The 27,218-nt window shown below is 45.9% G+C and overlaps 1 protein-coding gene across 1 annotated transcript in view; it reads right to left on the reverse strand.

Moving 5' to 3' along the window:
- Window positions 1-27,218, reverse strand: part of col6a1 (collagen, type VI, alpha 1) — a 75,397-nt gene that overhangs the window by 21,404 nt on the left and 26,775 nt on the right. The window contains 7 exon segments of the mRNA XM_084313676.1: window positions 2,638-2,703; window positions 24,351-24,413; window positions 24,598-24,633; window positions 25,378-25,388; window positions 25,391-25,427; window positions 25,978-26,040; window positions 26,520-26,582. Coding sequence (XP_084169802.1) covers window positions 2,638-2,703; window positions 24,351-24,413; window positions 24,598-24,633; window positions 25,378-25,388; window positions 25,391-25,427; window positions 25,978-26,040; window positions 26,520-26,582 — 339 coding nt within the window.

The following is a 27,218-nucleotide window of genomic DNA, read 5'->3' on the forward strand; positions in this document are numbered from 1 at the left end:
ATAACTCCAGTGGTTTCAGACAGAAAATATGCAGCAGAGCCACAGGCCAGAGAGAGAAAGAGGAAAAAAAAGAGAGTAGAGTTCAACCAGTGATGGAATGGGGTCAGGTCTTCAGCCCCTATATATCACTGTGCATACTGTACTTCATATCAAGGCCAGTGTAGCCGGTCTCTTATTGCCATCTCTGCGTTGTGTTAAAGTTCGACCCCTGTTAAGGGATCCCCCCGAGTGAGTCTCGAACCCGGGTCTCCCGTGCCGCGGGCAACATCGCAGACCACTATACCAAGAGGTGAATTCACTTCTTGGTAACGTGTCTGCATGCCTTTTAAGGGGGAGTGAGTTTAACTTGCAGTACCGCTGCGGTCAGGTGGCGTAGCGGAGATTGTGCTCGTCACCAATGCAAGAGGCTGCGGCCTCGACGCCCGGAGAGTCAGCATTACCTTGGCTTGGGCTGATCGCTATACTAACTCGTTTTGGCTGAGTTAGGGGGAGGGAAGCCGTGGGTGGGTCCTGGGCGTTGTGGACAGCGACCCCTACAGTTCGGTCGGGGCGCCTGCACAGCGAGGGTAGGATCTGGAGAAAGGTAGTGTGACCTTCCACACGTTACACTCTCCCGGTGAGAATCTCCCGGACAGTCTCCGGCCTCCCGGACCAACAGTAGGGGGGGGGGGTGCGCAACAACCAGGAAGGGGGTTGGGAATTGGCATAACGACTAACAGTGGGATGGGAGAAAAATCGGAAAAAAGGAGGGGGAAAAAGATAATAATAAAAAATAAAAAAAACTTGCAGTACCGCTAACGTCCACAGTCACTTCACAACACTTGAAGTCCATCGTGACTGTGGATATACTCGCGGTACCTCCGTTACACCAGGATCAGACGAATTCTGCCAGATTTCCAGCGTCATGCCCGATTATGAACACCGGGAACGGGTGTCTTCATCCCTTGTAGGGTGACGAAAACCAAAGAACAGTGATGTGGCGTCGGGGGTGGCCCCACGGCACCCTGACCAAAGCGTGTTGTAATGTGACAATTCCTGCGACGTGTCCTTTGACTTTGGACACAAATGAGAAGTCCAAACCAAACCCCTCCTCCCCTGATCCCTGGTTAAGGCGAGACAGTACCCCCGAAATCGCCTTTTTTTCTCTCTACGATATTGCGATTTTTTTATATTTTGCTTCCTTAACATGTCTTATTTCAAACTAGCGGCAATAAAATATCGAAAACAGACGATTAGTTGTTTATTTTACTTCATTTTGTCTGATTGTGTCCATAGATCACAATTACAATACAGAACTTTGAGGGGCGTTTTCTCAAAAACGAGTTTTTATGCATTTTACTTACACACAAAGACATATGGAACTCCATTTCCCTAGTACCTACACACACCAAACTTTCCACATGTCTACAGTAGACAGTATTTCCTGATGTATGGGCTGATAAGAGGCCACAATCCCTTCTGGAAAAAGTTTCGTTTTGAATGTAATCAACAAAATGAAACCAAGTTTTTGAACATTATCCATGTTAGTTATGCGTGTTTCTGCGATATATGCAAATGTGTGCATATTTAACGAGGAAGTTCCTCATTTGCATATATAAACATACAATTCTGAAAACTTGCAATATATTTTTTCTTAGTTTATATGTTTACATAACAAACTGGGAAAGTTGCATTTGCTTTGCCTATTAGGGGGTTACTGTCTCGCCTTAACTTCACGCTAGGGCTGCACGATTTTGGGAAATAATCTAATTGCGATTATTCTGATAGATATTGCGATTGCGATTTGCGATGCGATTATAACATATTTAAAAAAAAATTTACAAGAAGAATGTTGCTGCTTTCTGTAGTCGGGTCCCAACTGCAAAATTACTGTATTACCCTGTATTATACACTTTTACTATCATGTAGACTATTCTGCTTTGTGTTTACATGTGATGTATTGTATACATGCACATGTATTATGTTCTTGTGTGATGTATCGCACATTTTATTGCTGTGTGATGTATTGCAAATCTTATTGCTGTCATCTTGGCCAGGTCTACCTTGCAAAGGAGATCTTGTATCTCAATGGGACTTCCTGGTTAAAAAAAAAAAAAAAAAAAAGGCTTGGCGATTTGATAATTGCATCATTCCAAATCGCGATTTCGATTAAAAAACGATTAATCGTGCAGCCCTACTTCACGCCAAGACGGCGTGCGGCGACTCGTCGGGGGACGAGCGCAGAGTGCAGCCCTGTCCGTCTCGCGGCCACAGAACACAGCGAGGTTTTATGATGCTATGATAAGCTAATCTGACACGGTGGCCAAAGCGTGAAAGACTACAATAATGGTGGCGTCTGATCCTGGCATGAGGGACCAATTACTGTGGATTATTTCACCACCACAACAACAGCACGGGCTCTCAGCTGTTTGTTTGGGGATTTACGAGTGAAAAGTCGTAAAAGCAAGTTACGATTACATTACGTGTGTCAGTGGGATGGAGGGGGGGGAGGAGCCTGTTCTGCAGGTGTGGGGAGTCCGATGACCCGTCCAATGCTTTACAGTGTCTCTTTCTCTCTCTCTCTCTCTCCCCCCCTCTCTCTCTCTATCTCATACACACACAGTTTCAGCTCATGCCCAGACTCATTGCTGTTCTTACCGAATTTCCCTCAGATCCTCTGTGACCTTTGGCCCCTTTAGGTCCTGGATCCCCTGGCAGGTCATTCTGTGGGGAGAGAGAGAGAGAGAGAGAGAGAGAGAGAGAGAGAGAGAGAGAGAGAGAGAGAGAGAGAGAGAGAGAGAGAGAGAGAGAGAGAGAGAGTTATGCCATGCAGGTAAAATTGTACAATTGTTTTCCAATCATTCTGTTATAAAGAAATAATAATAATAATAATTTAAAGGGGACATGCATTATAAATGGCTTTTTTCTGTGTTTAGCATGGTTTTATAGTAATACGGGTTAGTATCAAATCATGGATCTGTGTCTCCAATTACCATATTGACTCATCAGTCTAGTCTCGAGTTCACGAGATCCTCCCTCACTCAACTAAGCTGTTCTGATTTGACGGTTTTGCTGACGTTAATATAGCACTGATTTGCAGTAACGCCCCCTCTATGGTTATAGTGCATAGTGTAACCCAACACCTGACAGGCAGAGAACGAACGAGGAGAGGGAGGGAGGGAGAGAGAGAGATAGAGAGAGAGGGACGGCGGGAGGGACTGCAGAAGTGTGTGTAAATGTGTGTGCGCCATCTCTCTCCCTCGTCGGAGACACACACACACACAGTTGACTGCGTGTGTGTCAGGGACGTAGGCATATTGTAACCCGACACTTCCTCAAACGGGGTTTGACAGGCAGAGAATGAGCGAGGAGAGGGAGGGAGAGAGAGAGATAGAGAGAGAGAGAGGGACGGCGGGAGGGACTTCAGAAGTGTGTGTAAATGTGTGTGCGCCATCACTCTCCCTCGTCGGGGACACACACACAGGGTGCGATCCACGGGGTGAGCTCGGTCCGCTATAGCTCCCCTAGATCAGACATCAGCTCCCTTGGGGGTCTCTAAAGCTCCCCTGGGGGTCTCTAAATTACTGAAAATAAATGCTACTTTTGCCATGCATTTCTCATTTTTCTGTAATTTTCTGTATCATCATCGTGTATAATAATAAACGTATGCTATTTTGGATGTATGATTAATGATTTGCGCACTAATTCACACGTAATATGGCAACATGCATGCTATTCTTGCAATTACCACTCGGAGCGCGGCGGCGCTGCAGCCTACTGCGACTATTATTAGTATTACAACGCCCGGTGACGCCGGTGACCGTGCCGGCGCCTGCGGTCGGACTCGTATCAGAACACAGGATAGGATTAGATACTGTAGACAGTGTTGGATGATGATCTATCATCTAATTAAATGGATACTTTTTTTTTTATCATGGAATGTGCTGTGGAAGCCCAGACCGTCCAGACGGCCGGACCTCAACAAGTGAGTTGTCTAGTATTATGTGTTCTGTAGAACTGAAACTGATTGAATATGTGACAGGATTCAAGAGGTTTATTTGTCACATACATACATACACAAGGTCTACAGGCTACAGGCTACATTAACGTCTGCGATCACAGTATCCTCCAACAGTCTGACTCCTCCCTGAGAGGCGTGCCGCGCACCCCCCCCCCCCCCCCCATATTATTTGGCTCACCCAAAGACCATGCTATGGCTCGCACACTGCACACACACACACACAAACTTGACTGCGTGTGTGTCGGGGACGCATCTCTCCTCTCTCTCTCTCTCTCTCTTCCTCTCTCTCTCTCTCTCTCTCGTTTGCTCATTCTCTCTCTCGCTCTCTCTCATATGTATCACGCTGTGTAGGTGACTGTCACTGAAAGCACTTATGGGCGGAGCCCATCCAATAACAGGCTGAAATCCTGAGGCTGGAAAATGATGCTTTTGAGTACTCCATTAGAAATATAAAAAAAATATATATATTTTTTAAATAAACCTTACAGATGTGTTCAATAGACTCACAGGAATTGTGTAAAGTTGCCCAAATAGTGCAAGGAATAGCAATGCATGTCCCCTTTAAACAAATTTACATTTAGTCCTTCAGCTGAAAGCTTTAATCCAAAGCGACTTACAAGTTCTGTACAACAAGTCAGCAGGAAGGGTACAACTCTGGCAGCTAAGGGTAAGTAACATTGTTCGTCAAACAGTGTAGAACTTGAGTGCTACGGTCTTGAGTGCATAGTACAGGGGTGGCCAACCCGCGGCTTGCAAGCCGCATGCGCCTCTTTGCCCGTCAATGTGCGGCTCTTCCATCCATAACAAATAAATAAAATAAAAAAGAAGTTATAATAAAAAAGATTTTACTTTTTTCTTTTTTTATTATTATTATTATTTTTATGTTACTCATTCAATAAGGACGTAGAATAAACATTTACAATTTTTTTTAAATGGCCCATTTGCATGTTCTTGGTATCTGAATCTAGGGACATAATATGGATCAGTGTCAGAAATAGTGTGTCTGTTACTAGGCTTGAGTAAATTGTAATGAACCAAAGGAGAATATCAATTCTATTTAAAAAAAATTTTTTTATCTTTGACTGTGAATAACACCATGCTAAAATTGACCAGACCTGAAAAATCTAAGCAAATTAATAAAGGGAAGATGATTAAACAGAAGGTTTTGTAGATACTGTACAGTACTGAATTCTGCCATCTTTTTTATAATGCAAATTTCTCCACCATTTTTCATCGTATTGCAACACCGTTTTTTGCAAGACGTTCACAGAAAGGTAGAGAAACTAACTGCGTTCTGTTTTATGGCAATAACGTTCAGGTTTGTGGGAGATAATCCCAAAAATTAAGAGAAATAAAAAAGTAAATCCAGAAGTCAGATGATTGACAGGGGCTGGTGTGAGCTGGGTAGGGTAGTTTTTCGAAATTCGAAAGCCCTGAGTCTCTTCCTTCAAAAGACTACACTCACTTTTGGCTGTGCCACTTCCTCCTGTCAATATGCGCCGGTTTCCGACTCAATGCCCTGAGATTTCTATAATCTTATATTTCACTAATAACAGTTAAAATAATTGGTAAACAAACGTAATGCTGAAAATATACACTTTTACTGTATATCTCGGGCTTAAGAGGTTAACCCTGTGAGGCCCAAATTAAAAAGACATTAGCAACTTCAGAGGCCAGAGGGTGGGACATATAAACACATTTACTATCAAATAGCATTGTGAGGCTGAACAACAGGACCAATTGACTATACATGTGCTTAATTTTTTTTTAATAAACATTATTTTTTTTAAATGGCTAAAAGTGATTTTGTAATTTTGCAATCATGGGTCTCACAGGGTACTTTTAACCCTGTGAGGCCCAAATAAAAAAGACATTAGCAACTTCAGAGGCCAGAGGGTGAGACCTATAAACACATGAAGGGTGCCGTGACTGAAAAAAAAGGTTGAGAAACGCTGTGTGGCTCTTTGTGGTACCACAGTAATTTTTGTGGCTCTTAGTCTCTGACTGGTTGGCCACCCCTGGCATAGTAGTATAGACATTATTATGTAGATTCCTTAGTAGCAAAGTGGATAATAGTAAAAGACAGTATGAAGGTTAGTGTTGTGAAGGATCAGATTAAACCGAATATATATATTTATTTATGGATATATATTTAATAGTATTTGTATATCGTTTGATATCCCCTGTATATTCCTTGTACAATATGCACTGAATATCCCTTTAGTCTACTAAACAGCCCATAATAGTTTCATTCTACCATTGGACGAGAACCTGGCGCCAGCAGCCATACCCCTAGGTTCAAGTTCAATCGTGCCGACCAACATGTCGTGGCAAGCCCGGTTCCGCGTAGGAATACGTCTGGCGAAATACGAATGGTACTATTTGTTCACAGCGCATATATATATGGCGCAAGTAAAGTAGAACTTTCTTTTAGTCCATTAGTTCTTTACCCTCCAACCGAGTAACAGACGCGAAGCCTCACCCACGACGCACGTGTGGTGCAGTAAGGCCTACTTGGCCTCAGAATAGGCATTGAGATATCGTGTGGATTAATAGTTGAATTGTCATAGTTTGGCACTATACCGTCGAGTTGGACGTATTTCTATTAAGCTAATAATAGTCTATTATGTATGGTGCATCGTTCGGTTAGAGTTATAAAGTGAGCAGCACCCCCATCGTTCCTGACGTTATCTGGAGTCTTAACCAGGCTGGGCAGACCACTTGTGGTGCTTGCATCCGAGGAGCTCCGGGCCAGGACGAGTGGACCTGTACATTGGATTACTTTACCCGGACGACGGCGAGCCTTCCACGGCTTGGATTATCTACATGCTTTGGGTGCTTTGATTATTCCATGGATAACGGCCAACACTGCGGAGTGTTGGAACTACCCCCCGGAGAGGAGTCCAGGTGAGACGGCGCTCTACACCAGTGAGGTCGCCTCACGTCTCTCCGTTGTGGACCGGCAGCTACCGTCCACCAGAGGGTCCAGCTGTATTCATCTGCGGACCGAGGTTCTGTGGGCATCGTGTTCAGGACTCTGAATTCTCCCAAGAAATCGTCGGCCAGATGGGATACCGCCAGCGGCTCTTCTAACCCCCCCTCCTACTGTCTTACAACCAGCGGGACCCCCCCCCCTCCCTTAGTGTATCCAGCTATAATCATTTAAGTACCATCGCTATAGTTCCCTAAAGAACCGGGTTGTATACTTACTCCCTGCGTAACCAGAGATTGGACATTCAATGTTGATTTACCTACGAATACTCATTTGCCACACAAGTGCATTTCAAATCATAAATGTCATCAAGTGAACGTTGTATATACCCTTTGCTATATAAAATATTCGATTTGTACATTTGTGTGGACTTCGTTTCATCAGGTGGGAAAGTGTTCATCATATCTATATCATGTACTGGATGGCCAGAAGTTAAAGTACAAGAGGTAGTGGTTTAATAATACCATACTTATCAATACAGTCAGGGAATTGTACCCCTCAGTTACAATTGGTCCTTCGAGCCGGAGGGTAACTAGTGTAATATTAATATAGTGTTATTAATATTAAAATGGCCTATGATGAACACTCCACGAAACGGTCCTCCTAACGTAGAACGCCCGCAGCGCAGACGACAGCCACCTCAGTACTTAGAGGATTACGCTGTCAGTCAACTACCTAGCCTTCGACAAACGGTAAACGCGGTAAAAGTAGAAAGTAAAATTATGTCTGACCTTAACGACCAGGTTTCCCCGACCACAGAGGCCCTAGTAGGTTCTAATGTAACTGACCAAGCTCACGGTGGGGACCAGGAGGGAGCTGACATGCCTTTACCCCCCGCCAATACCGAAGAAGTAGTCCCCGACCAGCCCCGGGAGGAAGACAACCCTACAGAGAGAGAACTCTGCACGGAAGAAGAGGAGGAGAGCGCCGAGGAAATAGAGCTCCAGGACTCCCCAACGAGTACACCCAGGAGCGGCTCACCCAGGAGCGGCTCACCTCCACAACCGCCTTCCCCCAGCGAAGCGGAGAGGATGCTACAACAGGCGTTCCTCGTCAGCCTGACAGCCTCTACCGAACGCGATCGACTTCAGGGTGAACGCGATCGACTTCAGGGCGAACGCGATCGACTCCAAGCACAGCAACGGAGCGAAGAAGAGCGCATATGCCTGGAGATGAGACGCCTTCAGACGGAAGAGAATATGGCAAGAGACCGGGCCGACGCCCAGCGCGCCGCTGCCGGTGCCCAAAGAGAAGCAGATCTCACCAAGCGCGAAGTCGAGCGCGACAAGTTACAAGCGCAGCTAATGGAGCAGCTGATCCTCAAGGCAACACCCTCTCCCTCCGCCAGGGGTTCAAGGAACTCGTCGAGACAACAGTCAAGGGCAGCGTCTCCTAACCGAGCAAGCGACCCTGAACTTGACCAACAGACCGTGCCTATACCCCCCGCAGACCCCCTTCCCAGACCGGTCCAAGCGAGACCCAGCTACAAGGAAGGAGCGGCATACACTGCGGAGAAGCTAAATAAACGACTACAGGATCTGGAAGACCTGATAGAGGAAGAAGAGGGAGAGGAGGAGAACCAAGCCCGACGACAGCACAGTACTCCACCGGACCAGGAGGTCCAGTACAGCCCAGGCTATACCCCCGCGGCGCTGCGCTACAGACCCCCGACTCTATTCACGGGTGAGCACGACGCACGACCAGCCCCAAGGAATAGCACCTGGACAAGCGGGCCATGGTACCCTGTCGGTACCAGCCCACAGAGAGGCGCAAGAGGAGACTCGCCTAGGAGGTCTCTCCCCCAACGCTCGCCGATGTATCAGCCATCCACGGCGTCATACATTGCCACGCCGTCGTTTCCAGACTTCACCTATGAGAATCGAGCACAGTACACGGAGCTCCGGATGTGCTTAGAGACAATGATGGTGGATGTCGCTGATGAACGCCACAAGTATGCGATATTACTGAAGCACCTGAAAGTACCGCGAGCGCACAATATAGCGCTAGCCTATGCCACCTCTACGACCCCATACACCGCGGCCCTAGCAGCGCTGGACCAGAGATATGGACGTATATGGGATTACGTAATCCAAGAGATAAGGCATATTGATCGCCTACCCCCAGCAACAGACAATCGCTCATTAGACGACCTGTCAATCAAAGTGCAGTCCCTGGTAGGGATGCTGGGAGCGCAACGGGAAAAGGGCATGCATGAGCTATACGCCAACTCTAACGTCGAGAGGATTTTGGAGAAGCTGCCACCCGCAAGACAAGAGCGTTTTAGGCGGCAGAGGGACTACCGGGATCCTAACGGCCCCGAACCATCCCTCCTTGATCTAGCCGACTTCCTGGCGAGAGAAGTCAGCAGCTTACGACTGGATACGTTCGGGCGGAGCACACCAAGCTCCAGAGAGGGACCCAGGAGAATAAATGATGGAAGAAGATCGGTGACTGTCATGCACCAATCAGAGTCAGTACCGAGCAGTAAGAGCCACAGTACCCCCTCGAGAAAAGAGAAGTGGAAGATGGTGTGCCCCTACTGTGAGAAAGAACACTGGCTGTCACAATGTGACCTGTTCACAAAGATGAATGCAGAAGAAGTGAGTCAATGGATAAAGTCCAACAGGCGCTGTTACCGATGTGCGCGCAGTCACATGGCAGCCGAATGCCGCCTAAAGAAAAGGTGCAGTCGGTGCGACGGAGCCCATCTAGATATACTACACGACAGTAACAGAAGACGGCCTTCACCTGCACCATCGAGCGGCACCAAGGCAAGTGTCATGTACATTGACCCCGCCAGCAGCAGCGGCGCCCAAGTGCTCTTAAAGGTAGTCCGTGTGACATTGAGCTACCAAGATAAAGTCATGGACACTTACGCCGTCCTTGATGACGGGTCAGAGAAGACCCTTCTGCTCGCGTCCGCTGCGGCCCAGCTGGGACTGCGGGGGAGCAAGAACCAAATGACGATTCGGACAATAAGAAGAGATTTAAAGACGATAAAGGGCGAGAATGTCTCCTTCACTATCGCAGCAAACGGGCAGCCAGAGCGACGGTATAGGATTACAAATGCTTTCACCAGCCAAGAAATAGGACTATCGCAGTACACCTACCCCATCGCCAAGTTGATGGATAAATATGTGCACCTGCGTCAACTACCTATCCCGCTCATAGACGGCGCTACCCCGACCCTGCTGATAGGCTCCGACCATGCAGAACTCATAGTCCCGATTGACCGGGTCCATACAGGACCCCGAGGCTGTCCTGCAGCAGTCGAGACCCGCTTAGGGTGGACACTACAAGGCCCCCTCGCTAAATCTCTCAACCGAACAGCAGCCACTAGCTGCCTCCACTCCAGAACGACAGAAGAAGACACCACTCTCCTGCAGCATGTCGAGAGGCTATGGACACTAGAGACAATGCCCTTTAAGAACGAAAAGAAAGATATTCGTTCTAAAGAAGACATTTACGCCATCAACCTACTCGAGCAAGGGACAAAGAGAGTCACAGTCGGCGGAGTGATGAGATACGCAACTCCACTCCTGAGGCGAGAGGGAATGCCCACCTTTCACGCAAAGAAAGACGCCACGGAGCGGTATCTATTGAACACAGAGCGGCGCCTAGCCAAAGACCCCGCTCAAGAGAGTGTGTACCGCGCTGAGATTGAGAAGCGAATCACAGCGGGACACATAAAGAAAACTGACTGGCGACGTCGTGCGCTGCTCCGCGCCTCCCTGATCAAAGACGGCTTTGATCTCCGGCAGCGGGCCAGCAGCGACCCCCCAGCACTACAGAAACACGTCGCAGAGGACCCAGCAGCAGATGAAGAGGTCCGACACAGTGTGAAGAACAGTTTCTACGTGGACACCTGTTTACAAAGCGTTTCGACTCAAGAAGAAGCCGAGGCTCTCCTACTCAAGCTACGCGCCTCTCTGATCAAAGGCGGCTTTGATCTCAGGCAGTGGGCCAGCAGTTGTGAAGGATCAGATTAAACCGAATATATATATTTATTTATGGATATATATTTAATAGTATTTGTATATCGTTTGATATCCCCTGTATATTCCTTGTACAATATGCACTGAATATCCCTTTAGTCTACTAAACAGCCCATAATAGTTTCATTCTACCATTGGACGAGAACCTGGCGCCAGCAGCCATACCCCTAGGTTCAAGTTCAATCGTGCCGACCAACATGTCGTGGCAAGCCCGGTTCCGCGTAGGAATACGTCTGGCGAAATACGAATGGTACTATTTGTTCACAGCGCATATATATATGGCGCAAGTAAAGTAGAACTTTCTTTTAGTCCATTAGTTCTTTACCCTCCAACCGAGTAACAGACGCGAAGCCTCACCCACGACGCACGTGTGGTGCAGTAAGGCCTACTTGGCCTCAGAATAGGCATTGAGATATCGTGTGGATTAATAGTTGAATTGTCATAGTTTGGCACTATACCGTCGAGTTGGACGTATTTCTATTAAGCTAATAATAGTCTATTATGTATGGTGCATCGTTCGGTTAGAGTTATAAAGTGAGCAGCACCCCCATCGTTCCTGACGTTATCTGGAGTCTTAACCAGGCTGGGCAGACCACTTGTGGTGCTTGCATCCGAGGAGCTCCGGGCCAGGACGAGTGGACCTGTACATTGGATTACTTTACCCGGACGACGGCGAGCCTTCCACGGCTTGGATTATCTACATGCTTTGGGTGCTTTGATTATTCCATGGATAACGGCCAACACTGCGGAGTGTTGGAACTACCCCCCGGAGAGGAGTCCAGGTGAGACGGCGCTCTACACCAGTGAGGTCGCCTCACGTCTCTCCGTTGTGGACCGGCAGCTACCGTCCACCAGAGGGTCCAGCTGTATTCATCTGCGGACCGAGGTTCTGTGGGCATCGTGTTCAGGACTCTGAATTCTCCCAAGAAATCGTCGGCCAGATGGGATACCGCCAGCGGCTCTTCTAACCCCCCCTCCTACTGTCTTACAACCAGCGGGACCCCCCCCCCCTTAGTGTATCCAGCTATAATCATTTAAGTACCATCGCTATAGTTCCCTAAAGAACCGGGTTGTATACTTACTCCCTGCGTAACCAGAGATTGGACATTCAATGTTGATTTACCTACGAATACTCATTTGCCACACAAGTGCATTTCAAATCATAAATGTCATCAAGTGAATGTTGTATATACCCTTTGCTATATAAAATATTCGATTTGTACATTTGTGTGGACTTCGTTTCATCAGGTGGGAAAGTGTTCATCATATCTATATCATGTACTGGATGGCCAGAAGTTAAAGTACAAGAGGTAGTGGTTTAATAATACCATACTTATCAATACAGTCAGGGAATTGTACCCCTCAGTTACAGTTAGTATTATTATTATTTTTTGTTTTGTTTTTAGTCGACAGTGGAAAATTGGTGGGAAGTTGTGGAGCGAGGACCGGGAACAGCCTGCTTGGCTTCTATGCGGAGGTGAGACACACCGAGGGCCATTGTCTTCTATAGGTAGTAAGGACAAACAGAAGTACCCTATCATACAGTAGAAGTACCCTATCATACAGTACGCATCTATAGCACCTCCTGCACATACGGTTCTCATCAGTGGTGCAGTCGTAATATGGGAACTGGTAACACGCCACGCCACGCGCGCGGGTACGTGCATGCGCACAGAACTGATTTATACACACACACGCACGCACACACACACAAGCGCATATACGCAAGTGCAATCTTTCTATCATACAAGCTCTTCTTGCTCTCTATTTGTGTGAATGTGCGCGTGGAAAGCTGCCGCGCAGCACAGACGCTTGATTCAATATCATAAGCAGGTAGACCCCCATCACGAATTCCGAGCCACATTAGTATTCACCTCCACTGCCTGTGTCACACAGAATGAAGGGGGAGATGCATTCAGATAGCCAACACCCAGACACTTAGTCTACCTGCGCTTTTTGTTATGTAAAACGGTGGCCGGGTACTTAGTCACAACGAATGGATACAGCGCATTTTTGTGTGCGCGTACACGCGAGTACACATCCGTGCGCGATCGCACGTACTTCTGCCTCAGTGATCTGGTAACACGGCGTGTAACCGCGTGTGACCACGACTGCACCACTGGTTCTCATGACATAAGGGTCACGCTGTGTGGAACAGATGTGAGCTGCTGATAGGAAACTGAGAGCCATGTGGGACGCCTCAGGTATGTGCTGCTCCTCGCCCCTCTGTTTCTCCAGTCAACACTGTACCAGACCAAGGACGACTAGTACTCAATTGGTTTTTAAGAAAATGGTTTGTATAGCTAAGATTACAAATGTGAATAATAATCGTTTTGTTATTTTCTTTTAGAATGCTGTTTTGGAGTCTTAATTTTGTTAAGAATATAGGACAGGCATATATAAATAAGCATTATACTTCAGTCTGTACCTTTTCAGTCACTGCCTGAATCAAAGATTGTTAAATGATTGTGTATATTGTATTGTGTGATGACTGAATAAAACGACTACTACTACTACTAAAATCCTTGCCGCTACATTAAACATTTACATTTACATTGAGTCATTTAGCTGACGCTTTTATCCAAAGCAACTTGCAAGTTGTGTAGGACAACAGGTCAGCAGGAAGGGTACAACTCTGGCAGCTAAGTAACATTGTTCGTCAAACAGTGATGAACTCGGGTGCTACAGTCTTGGGTGCATAATAGTATAGACAGAATAGCACAGTAGGTAGTAATATAGGCAAGGAAGATTACTTAGTAGCAAAGTGCATGCTAGTAAAATACTAGTATTTCTTTTCATTTCAGATATTGATTGAAGAAGTGTGTCTTTAGTCAACGGTGGAAAATTGGGCGGGTTTCGGCTGTCAGTGGTAAACAGTGGTGGGAAGTTCATTCCACCATTGTGGAGCAAGGACCGAGAATAGCCTGTTTCTCTTTAATGACCCTCCCGGAACTCGGATAGGAGTGGGTCTGAGGCGGCCAGAAGATGCAGATCGTAGGGGTTTTGAGGCTGTGCCGTTAAAGACCATTGACCGGAGTTGGTTAACACATACCAGACCATGCAGGACAACTACTAAATGACATCCTTGCCGCTACATTAAATGTTTCCCAACGAGATTTTCGGGGAGGGGGGGGGGGGGGGGGGGGGGGGGGGCTGTCCAATCGGTTCCGCCGTAATCAAGACCAGTCAACACCAGAGGAGTCATGAATGCATTTGGAGTTTTAAATCCAGTTCTGGCAGACACACGGTACCACTGCCAGCAGCCACTGTCCTGCAGCTGCAGGGAACAACCCACTCGCCAAATACCTCGCAGCTGCCACAGTCAGATCCATAGCTAATCAATAATGAGAGATTGTGGTCGAGACAAACAGCTTTGTGCTGTAAAAGTATTTAGGAAATGTTCCCACAGTTAACAGTTACACACTTCAAAAGGACCTGGGGGTCTACATGTTTGAGACTGACTAACTGGGGAGATTTTTACCTATCCCATGATCAACTGTTGTGATTGGAGGATCAAGGAAAAGGGGGCGGGGTTTGAGATAGGTCAATTCAAAATCGCTATCGCTCTTAGTTGATTGGCTGACGTAGGGTCTCAGTCCACTACGCCTTTTCTTTCATCGATAAGTTGTTTCAATACATCTTTTCAATGATGTTCATATGATGTTGATTATGTTCAGATGTTCCGTTTTTTATGCTGAATGAAGAATTTCCTGGGAAATTATAAACACATGTCTGGCATTGCAATAACATTCACAAATAGCATTTAGTTTGGTCTTTAATAAACACTCGATTTAAACGGGTCCTCCTGCAAGATGGGTTTAATTTGCAAAAGGACAATAATGGGAGAACAAACGATTGGTCTACAAAACAGAGACGCACACGGTCACTGACCACTGTCCACAGAGAACAGGGTGGAAAGGAACTCAACCTGAGCTTGACATAAGAGCAAGAGATTTCCATTTTTTATTTTTATTTTTTTTTAATCTTTTTCCCCCTCCATTTTTCCTCCGATTTTCTCCCATCCCAATGTTAGTCGTTATGCCAATTCCCAATCCCCTTCCTGGTCGCTGCGCACTTACCCCCCACAGTCGGTATGGGAGAGTGGAGGCTATCACGTGCTTCCTCCGACACACGTCCAGCCAATCAACCGCTTCTTTTCACCTGGCAGCGCGGACTCTCACTGAGAGCGTGTAACGCGTGGAAGGATCACACTACCGCCCTTAGATCCTATCCGCGCTTAGCGGGCGCCCCGACCGAACTGTAGGAGTCGCTGTTTACAACGACCCGGACCCACCCCGCCAGCTTCTCCCACCCTCTAATGCTGCCAATTGTATTAGTGTGAACGGCCAGCCAAGCTGGTGACAACCCCGGAGCTGTGAGCTGGATTCGAACAGGCGAATCCAGCGTCTCCGGGGTTGGTGACGAACGCAATCTCCGCTACGCCACCTGACCGCCCTAGAGATTTCCATTTCTGAGTAAACAGATGTTTACTTCGTAGCCTCGTCTTGTTTGATTGATTCTTCATATCAAAGAGACCAATAATAGAAACTGCATTCACACATGTCAGTATTCACACATGTGGCTGTGCTTCCTCCCTCCAGACGTCCTGGTTCTTGGTTGTACGTCACATGACAGAGGGAAATAGTAATACAGATCGAGGGCGGCAGGCAGACTAGCACAATTATACCACAAATCATTTCTCATAAGAAATATTTTTTTGCTCTTTGATCTCAGTTCAAGGCCAGTTTGAACAGCTGGACCACGCTGTCCTTTGCCCCCTGTCTGGTGTAGGATCAGAAGAGAGAAAGAGGGAGGGAGAGAGAGAGAGAGAGAGCGAGAAGAGCGATAAGGAGAGATAGAGAGAGACAGAGAGGAGAGAGAGAGTGAAGGAGAGAGCGGGAAGGAGAGAGGGAGGTGGAGAGAGAGAGATAGAGTAGGAGAGAGAGATGGAGAGAGAAAGATAGAGAGAGAGACAGAGAGGAGAGAGAGAGAGAAAGAGAGAGAGAGAGTGAAGGAGAGAGCGAGAGAGAGACAGAGAGGAGAGAGAGAGAAAGAGAGAGAGAGAGTGAAGGGGAGAGCGAGAAGGAGAGAGGGAGATGGAGAGATAGAGTAGGAGAGAGTGATGGAGAGAGAAAGATAGAGAGAGAGACAGAGAGGAGAGAGAGAGAGAGAGAGAGAGAGAGAGAGAGAGAGAGAGAGAGAGAGAGAGAGAGAGAGAGAACTAGTATACATGCAGACACATTCCAACACTGGTAATGTTGACCACCTGGTTTTAAAGACACACTATGCATGGCTGCTCTCACACAAGAGCATGAACACACATGTGCACGTATTACACACACACACACACACACACACACACACACACACACACACACACACACACACACACACACACACACACACACACACACACACACACACACACGCACGCACACAGACACACACATGTATTCACGCCCGCCCGTACATAAATCACACACGGATCCAATTACCTCGCAATCTTAACTTCAAACGGTGTCTGATGTATAAAGCATGGTCCATAACATGTGTGCACAAACACACACGCACGCACACACACACACACACAACACACACACACACACACACACACACACACACTACACTGACATCATGACATGGGATGGATGGGGTCACATTAGAGGTCAGATGATCAGATGTGAACATCGGTCATACGCTGCAAGAGACGTGCGTCTTCTCACTCAAACAGCCTGGGGAGACGAAGGTGACGACAGCAGACAGATCCCTCTTCACCTTAATCTCCTCAAACACACCCCTGTCTGTCTGACCTGTCCCCTCTAGCCTCAAAGAAGAATGGAGAAGGAACATGTCTGTACAGTGAAAAGGCTGACACCCCTTCACTTGAAAGCATTGAAAGTAATCCAACCGTTTTTTTTTGGAGTTTGTTTCTAATGATCAAGATTCACTGAAAACAACTCATTCCCGATCCCGGATTTTGTGAGATTTTTAAAGTTGAACAGATGACTTTATTTTAATTTTAATTTTGTATTTAATTTTGTTTTACAGTGTGTAGACTGCACTCAACGACATACCAAAAACTGGCTTGGGGCAACACTTGTGGGAACAAGTAAGACACTGTCAGAAGACACAGCCTTGTTGACTGTTAAGGAAGACAGATAGAGGAATGAATCAGGGGAATATGAATAGAATGTGATGGATTCACTTTTCTCCAGTAAAACACATTACTTATGGCATCTTATTAACTATTTTTACGACAGACTTGGCATCTGATGAGGCGTTGGGTTGTAAGACGTTGTCAGAGAGAAGCCCGGTCTCGCTTAAAATACGTAAAATAAAGTACTTAACAACCACAGGAAAAGGGTATACACAATGTACGTTATGTTATAGCCAATGCGCAATATATTTACGCATTGTGTACGCCATATATTTATGTTTCGTATTGGCGAAAGTCCAACAAAAAACAGTGCGATCAGGAGGAGTTGAGCTAACAACACTGATGGTGGGGGGTGAACCACTAGGGGGCCGAGCCACCCACACTGATACAAACACAGCAATACTATGACGATGGTTCGTTCACAAGACAATAAGTGAGATCGAGCTGCTCGCGACTACAGAGACACACCTTTCTTTTTTTTAATCCACTTTTTCTCCTATTTTTCAATTTTTCTCCCATCCCAATTTTGTGATTCCAATTCTTCCCTCCCCTGTCTTTTTTTTTTATTATCTTTTTCCCCCTCCTTCTTTTTCCGATTTTTCTCCCATCCCACTGTTAGTCGTTATGCCAATTCCCAACCCCCTTCCTGGTTGTTGCGCACTTTCCCCTACTGTTGGTCCGAGAGGCCGGAGACTGTCACATGCTTTCCTCCGACGCATGTGCAGCCAGCTGGCAGCCAGCCTGGCCGCGCAGATTCTCACTGGGAGAGTGTAACGTGTGGGAGGCCGCACTACCTCTCATCCTACCTTCGCTGAGCAGGCGCCCCGACCAAACTGTAGGGGTCGCTGTCCACAACGCCCAGGACCCACCCACGGCTCCCCTCCCCCTAACTCAGCCAAACGAGTTAGTATAGCGATCAGCCCGAGCCAAGGCAATGCTGACTCTCCGGGAGTCGAGAGTCTCCGCTACGCCACCTGACCGCCCCCTCCTCTGTCTTGAACGTTGCTAGACTATGCCTCCCACTGGTCGGCTGTAGTGAGGATAGAAGCCTTGCATCACGTGTCCCCTCCGGTACACGAGGAGGCAGCCTGTCGCATCTTTTCACCAGTCAGCTTGAACTCTCAGTGGCGAGGAGTAACGCGTGGGAGGCTCACGCTGCCCCCGATACTTCCTGTTTCTGCTGTACAGGCGTCACCCAACCGACCTGTAGGAGTCGCTGTCCACAACGTCCAATCCCCACCCACCGGCTTTCCCACCCTCTAACACTTGCCAATTGTGTTAGTATGAACGACCGGCCAAGCCAGTAGCAACGCAGAGAGCTGGGCTCAATACCAGCATCTCCTGCGTTAGTGGCAAGCGCCTTGCCCACTGCGCCACTCGGCCGCCATATTTTAAGGTTTTGTAAATATTAAAATATATTTCGCTTTTAAGAATTGTAAAGGATAGGCAAAAAATAAGCATGTGCTTCGGCCTATTCCTTTTTTCGGTCATTGAGTTGGGATTTTGTGTGTGAGCTTACTTTGAATATGTATGTGATTTTCTTCCTTTTGTAAGTCCACACAAGTGTGTTTTTGATTTGTTGTAAACAAAGACCAAAATAAACCATTCATTCATTCATTCATTCATTCATTCATTCATTCATTCATTCATTCATTCATTCATTCATTCATTCATTCATTCATTCATTCATTCACAACAGTGACGATTTGGGTCCTTTGATTACCCTTATTATCGCACCTCAAAGCTAGGGGCAGGTTCAGTCATTACCCACCACTAAACGTGATGTAATGAGAAGAAGAAGAAGAACGGCTTGCATAATATCATTGTCCCAGGCAACGAAGCGTTCCAAAGTGCGTCGATAACACAGTAGCAACACATTCTTTGTTATGGATGCTTGATCCTCCAAATGGCACCGGGCATGCATGATGCAATCAGAGAGAGCGGTCCAACAACACTGCCAAAGCATCCAAGCATCGGCCTAAATTATTATTATTAGCCAGGGCACGTCCACATTCAGTGCGGGCGTCTTATAAACACTAACTAAATATAGGCATAACGGGTTTCCAGTGCAAGGACTGGATCAACCTCAATTGTTGTGAGCCATTTAGAAAAGCAGATGGTAAAAAATTGTAAATGCTGCATTTATTATAATAAATTTTACTGTACTTTTTTGTTGAATGTTTATGTGAGTGTTAGTTTGAGTTATAATTAGGGAATGGAGGGGGTTGTAATGTATTTTTGTCTTTTTGTTTTATGTTTAAAAAAAAATACAATAAAGATAAAAAATAAATGCTGCATTTATATAGCGCTTTTATCCAAAGCGCTTTACAATTTTGTTCCTCACATTTTACCCATTCACTCACCGATGGCAGAGGCACCCATGTAAGGTGCCAACCTGCTCATCGGCAGCAATTAGGGGTTAAGTGTCTTGCTCAAGACACGCTGCCCGGGAGGAGCGGGAATCGAACCGGGAACCTCTGGATTACCAGAAGATTGCTCTACCTCCTGAGCCACTGTCGCCCCCATACAGATGAACTGTAATGTGTGTATAGCAAATTTTTCAATTTTGGCAATTTTTTTTTTTTTAACTCATAGGTAGGGCTACTTAACTTGGAATATATACTACACTGCAAGAGCTGCTATTTTCTGTATTTAATATATAATTTATCCTGGATGAAATTATGTAGACAGGCCTGTAATCTCTTTGAATGTGTTGCATCGATAGCGCAACTAGACATTTTATTATAATAACCACCATGAGGCAAGATGACTCATTACTTCACTGGCTTCCTTGCTATTGTAGGAGAGTAGGGACATTTTTCTTTAATTGAAGGTTTGGCTCGATGGTGGCATTAGAGGAGAAGTCATGGGGTCACCTGAATGAAAATTAAAACAACTGCAAACAACTGACTGGACAAAGCAGCTCTTTAACATTCCTAATTTAAACCATTAGCTGCAATAGAACAAGCTAATTTGTGGCTAGCAGTACCCATTGGCTTCAATGAGAAATGCTAACAACGCTAACATTCCATATTTACTTTAGGGGAATCCCACTCTCTCATGTATTTGTAGAAAGGTTGCTTCACTATAGAGTAAAACGAGCTCACAGCCAGCTATGGACAGGCCAAAGAATAGGTCTAAACTGTCATGGTTGCCAGTGTCCTCCCAAACACACAAGGAGTGGAGGGGAGAGCGTTTACTTCTGGTTACTCCGTCACCTGGCGAGAGTGAGTGGGAACCTGACCACTGGCTACGGTACGGTAACCTGAGCATTGGAGATTAAAACCACACGCGCTCTAGTGTGAAGGTGGCTGGTAACTCCTCTGTTGGCTATCTTTGACAGGTTCTCTGCTAGGGCAGGTTTATATTAGACAGTTATTAGAACTCCCCTTTCACTCTGAGTTTGAGACTCAGACCCTCAGGTCGTAGATTTAGGTCCCAATCCCAATTCCCTTCCCTAGACCCTACCCCTAGTTTTGGAGTGCCCATGTCTAGGTAGCGGCCCTTCAAAACTAAACTACAAGTGGTAAGGGGTTGAAATCTTTACCTAGGAAATGGGACACCCCTTGTTTTGTCATCAGTGGTCAAATAATGTAAAGGAATGACGTACTATGTATCAGCTTATTTGTTTTTTTCGCAGGGCCTAGACACTTAAACTACAGTGTAGTTACATATAATAATGACAGGTCTACGTATTTATTGTATGTATAAAACAAAGCACTTTATTTACACGGCGTATTTTGAGATTATGTTAATTGTGTGCTCGCCATTCGCCCCAATTCTCCCCAAGTATAAACCCAGAAGGTACGTGTGTTAAAATGTATTTGCACATCATTGATCATTTCATTCTCGTGCGCAGCATCCATTTCTACGGGTTGTATCCTGAAGGTGAGTGCAGGTAAGTGAATTCTCATGCTCGCAAAGCCATTCTCTGCATTCCTCCAGCCACGCTTCCACTGCCTCATTGTGCTCTCCTTGTCATTTCCAGATCTGGTCTGTCTCCTCCATCGGAAAAACACCTCCCCCATTATGCTAGTACGGCCCAGAGGATGGCGTAATCCTCTTTTGAGAGGTCAGGGAAGAATTTCTTCCCCAGGAATTCCCTATTAGCCTGGGATACCTGGATTTTTTCGCGTCCCTCTGGAATGGGTTATCCCGGTCACTATATCTAGTATAAATACCCCTATCGTCCCTCTGGAATGGGTTCTCCCGGTCACTATATCTAGTATAAATACCCCTATCGTCCCTCTGGAATGGGTTCTCCCGGTCACTATATCTAGTATAAATACCCCTATCGTCCCTCTGGAATGGGTTCTCCCGGTCACTATATCTAGTATAAATACCCCTATCGTCCCTCTGGAATGGGTTCTCCCGGTCACTATATCTAGTATAAATACCCCTATCTTCCCTCTGGAATGGGGTCTCCGTCCCACTATATCTAGTATAAATACCCCTATCGGTATATGATGATCTCTTCTCCTTTCCAGAGGCCACTCCATTGGGAGGCTCTAAGTGCTAACAGAAATGTCCCCCCCTTCAGAGGCTACGGTTGGAGACAAATGTCCTTGGAGGACGTCACCTTCCCCTCTTTCCTCTTCGTTACCTCTTCCTTTCCTCTTAATTTCCTCCTACTTTCTTCTTCCTCTCCTCTTCCTTTCCTCTTCCTTTCTTCTTCCTTTCCTCTTCCTTTCCTCTTCCTTTCTTCTTCCTTTCCTCTTTCTTTCTTCTTCCTTTCCTCCTCCTTTCCTCTTCCTTTCCTCTTCCTTTCTTCTTCCTTTCCTCTTCATTTCCTCTTCCTTTCTTCTTCCGTTCCTCTTCCTTTCCTCTTCTGTTCCTCTTCCGTTCTTCTTCCTTTCCTCCTCCTTTGTTCTTCCTCTCCTCTTCCTTTCCTCTCCCTCTCCTCTTCCCTCTTCATTTCTTCTTCCTTTCCTCTTCATTTCCTCTTCCTTTCTTCTTCCTTTCTTCTTCCTTTCCTCTTCCTTTCCTCTTCCTTTCTTCTTCCTCTCCTCTTCATTTCCTCTTCCTTTCCTCTTCCTTTCTTCTTCCTTTCTTCTTCCGTTCGTCTTCCTTTCCTCTTCCTCTCCTCTTCCTTTCTTCTTCCTCTCTTCTTCCTCTCCTCTTCCCTCCTCCTTTCCTCTTCCTTTCTTCTTCCTTTCCTCTTACTTTCCTCTTCCGTTCTTCTTCCTTTCCTCCTCCTCTCCTCTTCCTCTCCTCTTCCCTCTTAATTTCTTCTTCCTTTCCTCTTCCTTTCTTCTTCCGTTCCTCTTCCTTTCCTCTTCCGTTCTTCTTCCTCTCCTCTTCCTTTCCTCTTCCTTTCCCCTTCATTTCCTCTTCCTTTCTTCTTCCTTTCTTGTTCCTTTCCTTTTCTTCTTCCTTTCCTCTTCCTTTCTTCTTCCTTTCCTTTTCTTCTTCCTTTCCTTTTCCTTTCTTCTTCCTTTCCTTTTCTTCTTCCTTTCCTCTTCCTTTTCTCCTCCTTTCTTCTTCCTTTCCTCTTCCTTTCCTTTTCCTTTCCTTTACCTGCCCAGGAGCTCAGAGCTCATCCTCTCCAAGCCGCTTTAGACCCGTCGCACAGCAGCATTAATAAACAACCCATTTCTAATTGAATCCGCTAACTCACATCTGGTGTCTGTGTGGTCCTTGGCGTGAGCTGAATCAGAGAACCGTCGCTGTGTTCTGTATTATCGTATGTCCAGGATAATCTTGTTGTACTTGTGTTGCTTTTCATCTTGTGCTTCTGGCTGCCGGTCAAGTTTCCCATCTGGGATAATAAAGCTGAACTGAAGTTGAACTGACCGAGAGAGAGAGACGAATGCGGTATCAGAAGATTCCAAAATGACCCGGCTCACTGTAGTGCTTCAGAATCGAGTGAGGGTATATAGAGCTAAGCATCACTGTGAAATGACCACCTTCCATGGCCGACGTTTCTAAGCGGAGGTCACTTTGGCCACACAGAAATAATTAACCAGTTACGCCTCTATCTGTTGCTTTGCGGTGGAATTCCCCTTTAACCCCCCCCCCAGGGCCCCCAAGGGCCAAGTAAATGTGACCTTCAAGGTGCCCCCTTTAAGGAGTATGTGATCCGACAGCTGCAACTAGATCTGACAACGTTTGGTGGCCTTTAAGGACAGGGGCCAGGGATATAGGCTTGACAGGAAAGAACAAACATGTGTAAGAATGTTTAGGCCATGAGACACGCAGCTTAGAAATGTGATAATTTCAACCTAAACACAACCTGGGTGAGCCAGGGGTTAAAACTGTTCAAGTTGGCATGCAGAGGCTAGATGAACGCGCGCGCACACACACGCGCACACACACACACACGGCCCAGAGGAGAAACGCAGACCCTTCATAGTCTCCCCTCATTTCCGGGTTTCCTTGACAACGACATATACACAGCTGCATTAGCTCACATCTGCCCACCCCCCACACACACACACACATACACACACATACACACACAAGATGTCTTCAGCTCTGCTTGACAAAGCGTTTCCAACTACAAGGCAGGGAGAGAAGGAGTGGGAGTTGGAGGGGGGAGAGATAGAGAGAAAATAGAGAGGGAAAGAGTGAGAGAGAGAAAGAGAGAGAGAAAAAAGAGAAAGAGGGAGAGAGAGAGGGAGAGAAGAGAGATAGAGAGCGAAAGAGAGAGAAGAGAGGGAGAGAGAGGGAGAAATAGGAGAGAAAGAAGAGAGAGAGGGGAGAAAGGGGAGAGAAAGAGAGAGAGAGAGAGAGAGAGAGAGAGAGAGAGAGAGAGAGAGAGAGAGAGAGAGAGAGAGAGAGAGAGAGAGAGAGAGAGAGAGAGAGAGAGAGAGAGAGAGAGAGAGAGAGAGAGAGAAAAAAAGAGAGAGAAAGAGGGTGAGAGAGAGGAGAGAGAGCGAGAGGGAAAGAGATACAGAGAGAAAGAGGGGAGAGAGAGGAGAGAGAAAGGAGAGCGAGAGGGAGAGAAGAGAGAGAGAAAGAGGGGAGAGAGAGGGAGTGGGAGGAAGAGACCAATACATATAAAAGTAGTGAGAAACGTACTAAGGAGAGATGGCATGGATGAAAAACAAAAAGGAGCAAAAACTATGTTCAAAGGGAGGAAAAGGAGGCTTCTATAAAAACCCAGGGATGAAACGTAACTCACATCCTGTCTGTGCTTCGCTCTCTGCCAGGAAGGGATGAAGACAGATAAAGCCAGAGATAAACGATAAAGAGAGACAGACTCACATCTGCGCCGGGCTCTCCGGGATCCCCGTCGTCTCCTTTGGGTCCTGGTGTTCCACTGCCACCCTGCAGGGGTCAGAGAGCAAAGGTTAGAGGTCACCAGAATCAGAGATTATCATAATGACGCGGTTTGACAGGGTGTTGTTGGTAACGGACTTGACACGAGCAACGTAGTCAGAAAAACAGGAGACTAGTCTAGGAGTGAAGGTCATGGGTGAAAGGTGAAAGGTGAAAGAGGTCATGAACCTACCGGCTCGCCAGCGGTTCCTCGTGCTCCGGGATAACCCTAAGATGATGCAAGAGGAGAACTTTATTATCCCCTTCAGAAAATTACATTATCATTTATAAAGTATAAAATGCACGGCAATCAAACATTGAATAAACCAGAATAAAAATACAACAGAACTAAATACTTTGCTTTCACATGATGTCCCTTATAACTCTGTATGGTAGCATGTAAAATCGTGCTGTATATACCGTATATATACATTTATATATATATATATATCCATATCTGTCTAAATATACCTGCATATAATTATTCTATATACCTACTTATACACATGGATATAACCCATATAACTCTGTATGATAGCATGTACAATAATGCTGTATATACCGTATATACAGTATATATTTATTCTTACCATATATATATATATCCACATCTGTCTGTACATACCTGCATATAATCCTTTTTACATATCTGTAGATACTATAAATATATCTGTACATATTCCTTACCTACTCTTACTAGTTACGCTGCTGGCCAGTATGACTTACTACCATAGTGTCTTTATACCTGTATCACTGTACATATTAATACTACAACTCTGTACATACATCTGATAAGCACTCATTTATATATTTTATATCCAGTTTAATCACCTGTACATTGTATACTACTATTACACTTTACTGTTTTTTTTACATTTGCACTCCGGTTAGCTGCCACTTATTTTCGTTGCACTGTCCTTGTGCTGTATAATGGCAATACGTGTGAATCTGATCTGATCTAATCTTCACATACCTGGAATCCATGCAGCCTTCAGTTCCATTTCCTGGAGCGCCATCTTCTCCCTGAGGCAGAGGAAGGTCTCAGGATTATGTTTGTCAAGGCGCTTTCGGTGGAACAGAGACCAGAATGACCATTGACTCGCTCCATGTTGGAAGAGAAAACAGCTGCTATGTGCAAAAACGGTTGCTATACCCGTTGGGATGAGAAATGTATCAACAGAAATGTAATGCGTTGATGTTTTATTACTGGATCCTGTAAACAATTCGCATGGAACAGTCACATCACGATTTTTCCAGTGTTTTAGCCATTTTACAGTTGCACAGAAATGAGACGTTTTCTTTCTAAAGTGGTTACCAATGCAATGGGTAACGGGCGGCCATGTTGGAGTTACACGACCACAACCACAGACTACAGCTGATTTCCTAATATCAACATCTGACAGGAAATCAAATTCAGTCCACTCTCTAGAATGATGAATTATGTTTGTCTTTAGTTGAAACCACTTATATTCACATATATCCCAATCACACACAGATGTCATGGCATAGGATGGATGTCTCTCTCTCTCTCTCTCTCTCTCTCTCTCTCTCTCTCTCTCTCTCTCTCTCTCACCCTCTCTCCCAGCTGGCCTCTGTCTCCTGGAGATCCTTTGATTCCTCTTGGTCCTTTGGGTCCCTGTGTGACGAGAGTAAAGATAAGATTAAGAACACATGCAATGTAACTTGTGACACGTGTGTGTGTGTGTGTGTGTGTGTGTGTGTGTGTGTGTGTGTGTGTGTGCGTGTGTGTGTGTGTGTGTGTGTGTGTGTGTGTGTGTGTGTGTGTGTGTGTGTGTTCTATCTCAGGTATATATGTATACCTTAATTGGTCGATTAGTGGTCTTGTGTGTGTGTGTTCTACCTCAGGTATATGTATGATTTTATTGGTCGATTAGTGTGTGTGTGTGTGTGTGTGTGTGTGTGTGTGTGTGTGTGTGTGTGCGTGTGTGTGTGTGTGTGTGTGTGTTCTACCTCAGGTATATGTATGATTTTATTGGTCGATTAGTGTGTGTGTGTGTGTGTGTGTGTGTGTGTGTGTGTGTGTGTGTGCGTGTGTGTGTGTGTGTGTGTGTGTGTGTGTGCGTGTGTGTGTGTGTGTGTGTGTGGGTGTTCTACCTCACGTCCAGGCCCTCCTTCATCTCCTCTGTAGCCAGGAGATCCAGCTCTGCCAGACTCGCCCTGCAGCACAACAACAACAACACAGTTAATAGTCTATTAAAGACGCCAGTAAAACACCTACACATCCACACCCTCCTGTTCCAGCCGTTGGTGGAAAACCAACCGGGACAAGTCAATATTTCATATAGTGTCTGACGCCCTTAATCAAAATAAGCCGGCGATATTGTAATTTCCTGAGTCGTGCCACCACCACCCCCTGTGACAGCAGTAGCTAGCAGTAGCTTCCCAGTTATTATCCCACTTATTGTATGAGAATGTTTTGAGGGGAAGGGTGACATGAGAGTCTAGTGTGTGTGTGTGTGTGTGTGTGTGTGTGTGTGCGCGTGTGTGTGTGTGTGCGTGTGTGAGTGCGTGTGTGATTGTGTTGTGTGTAGTTGAAGTATTTGCAAATTGTATTGTATCATATGTTGTGTATTGGAAATCGTGTCGTATATATGTAACATCTCGACGGCACTGTAAATGAGTTTAATTACTCAGTGTATTATCGAGTATAAATAAAGATTGAATGAATATATAATCTTGCAATTAGTTATTTGATGGGGGATGGAAACGGATAAGCTTTGCTTCTTCCATCTCCTTTTCAAACAGTGTACAGTTTCTGGCTGTTTCTTTTTTGGGGGGGGGGGGGGGGTGTTC

The sequence above is a fragment of the Notolepis coatsorum genome (genome assembly GCF_963971535.1).
Source record: "Notolepis coatsorum genome assembly, chromosome: 4".
NCBI classification, from domain to species: Eukaryota; Metazoa; Chordata; class Actinopteri; order Aulopiformes; family Paralepididae; genus Notolepis; species Notolepis coatsorum.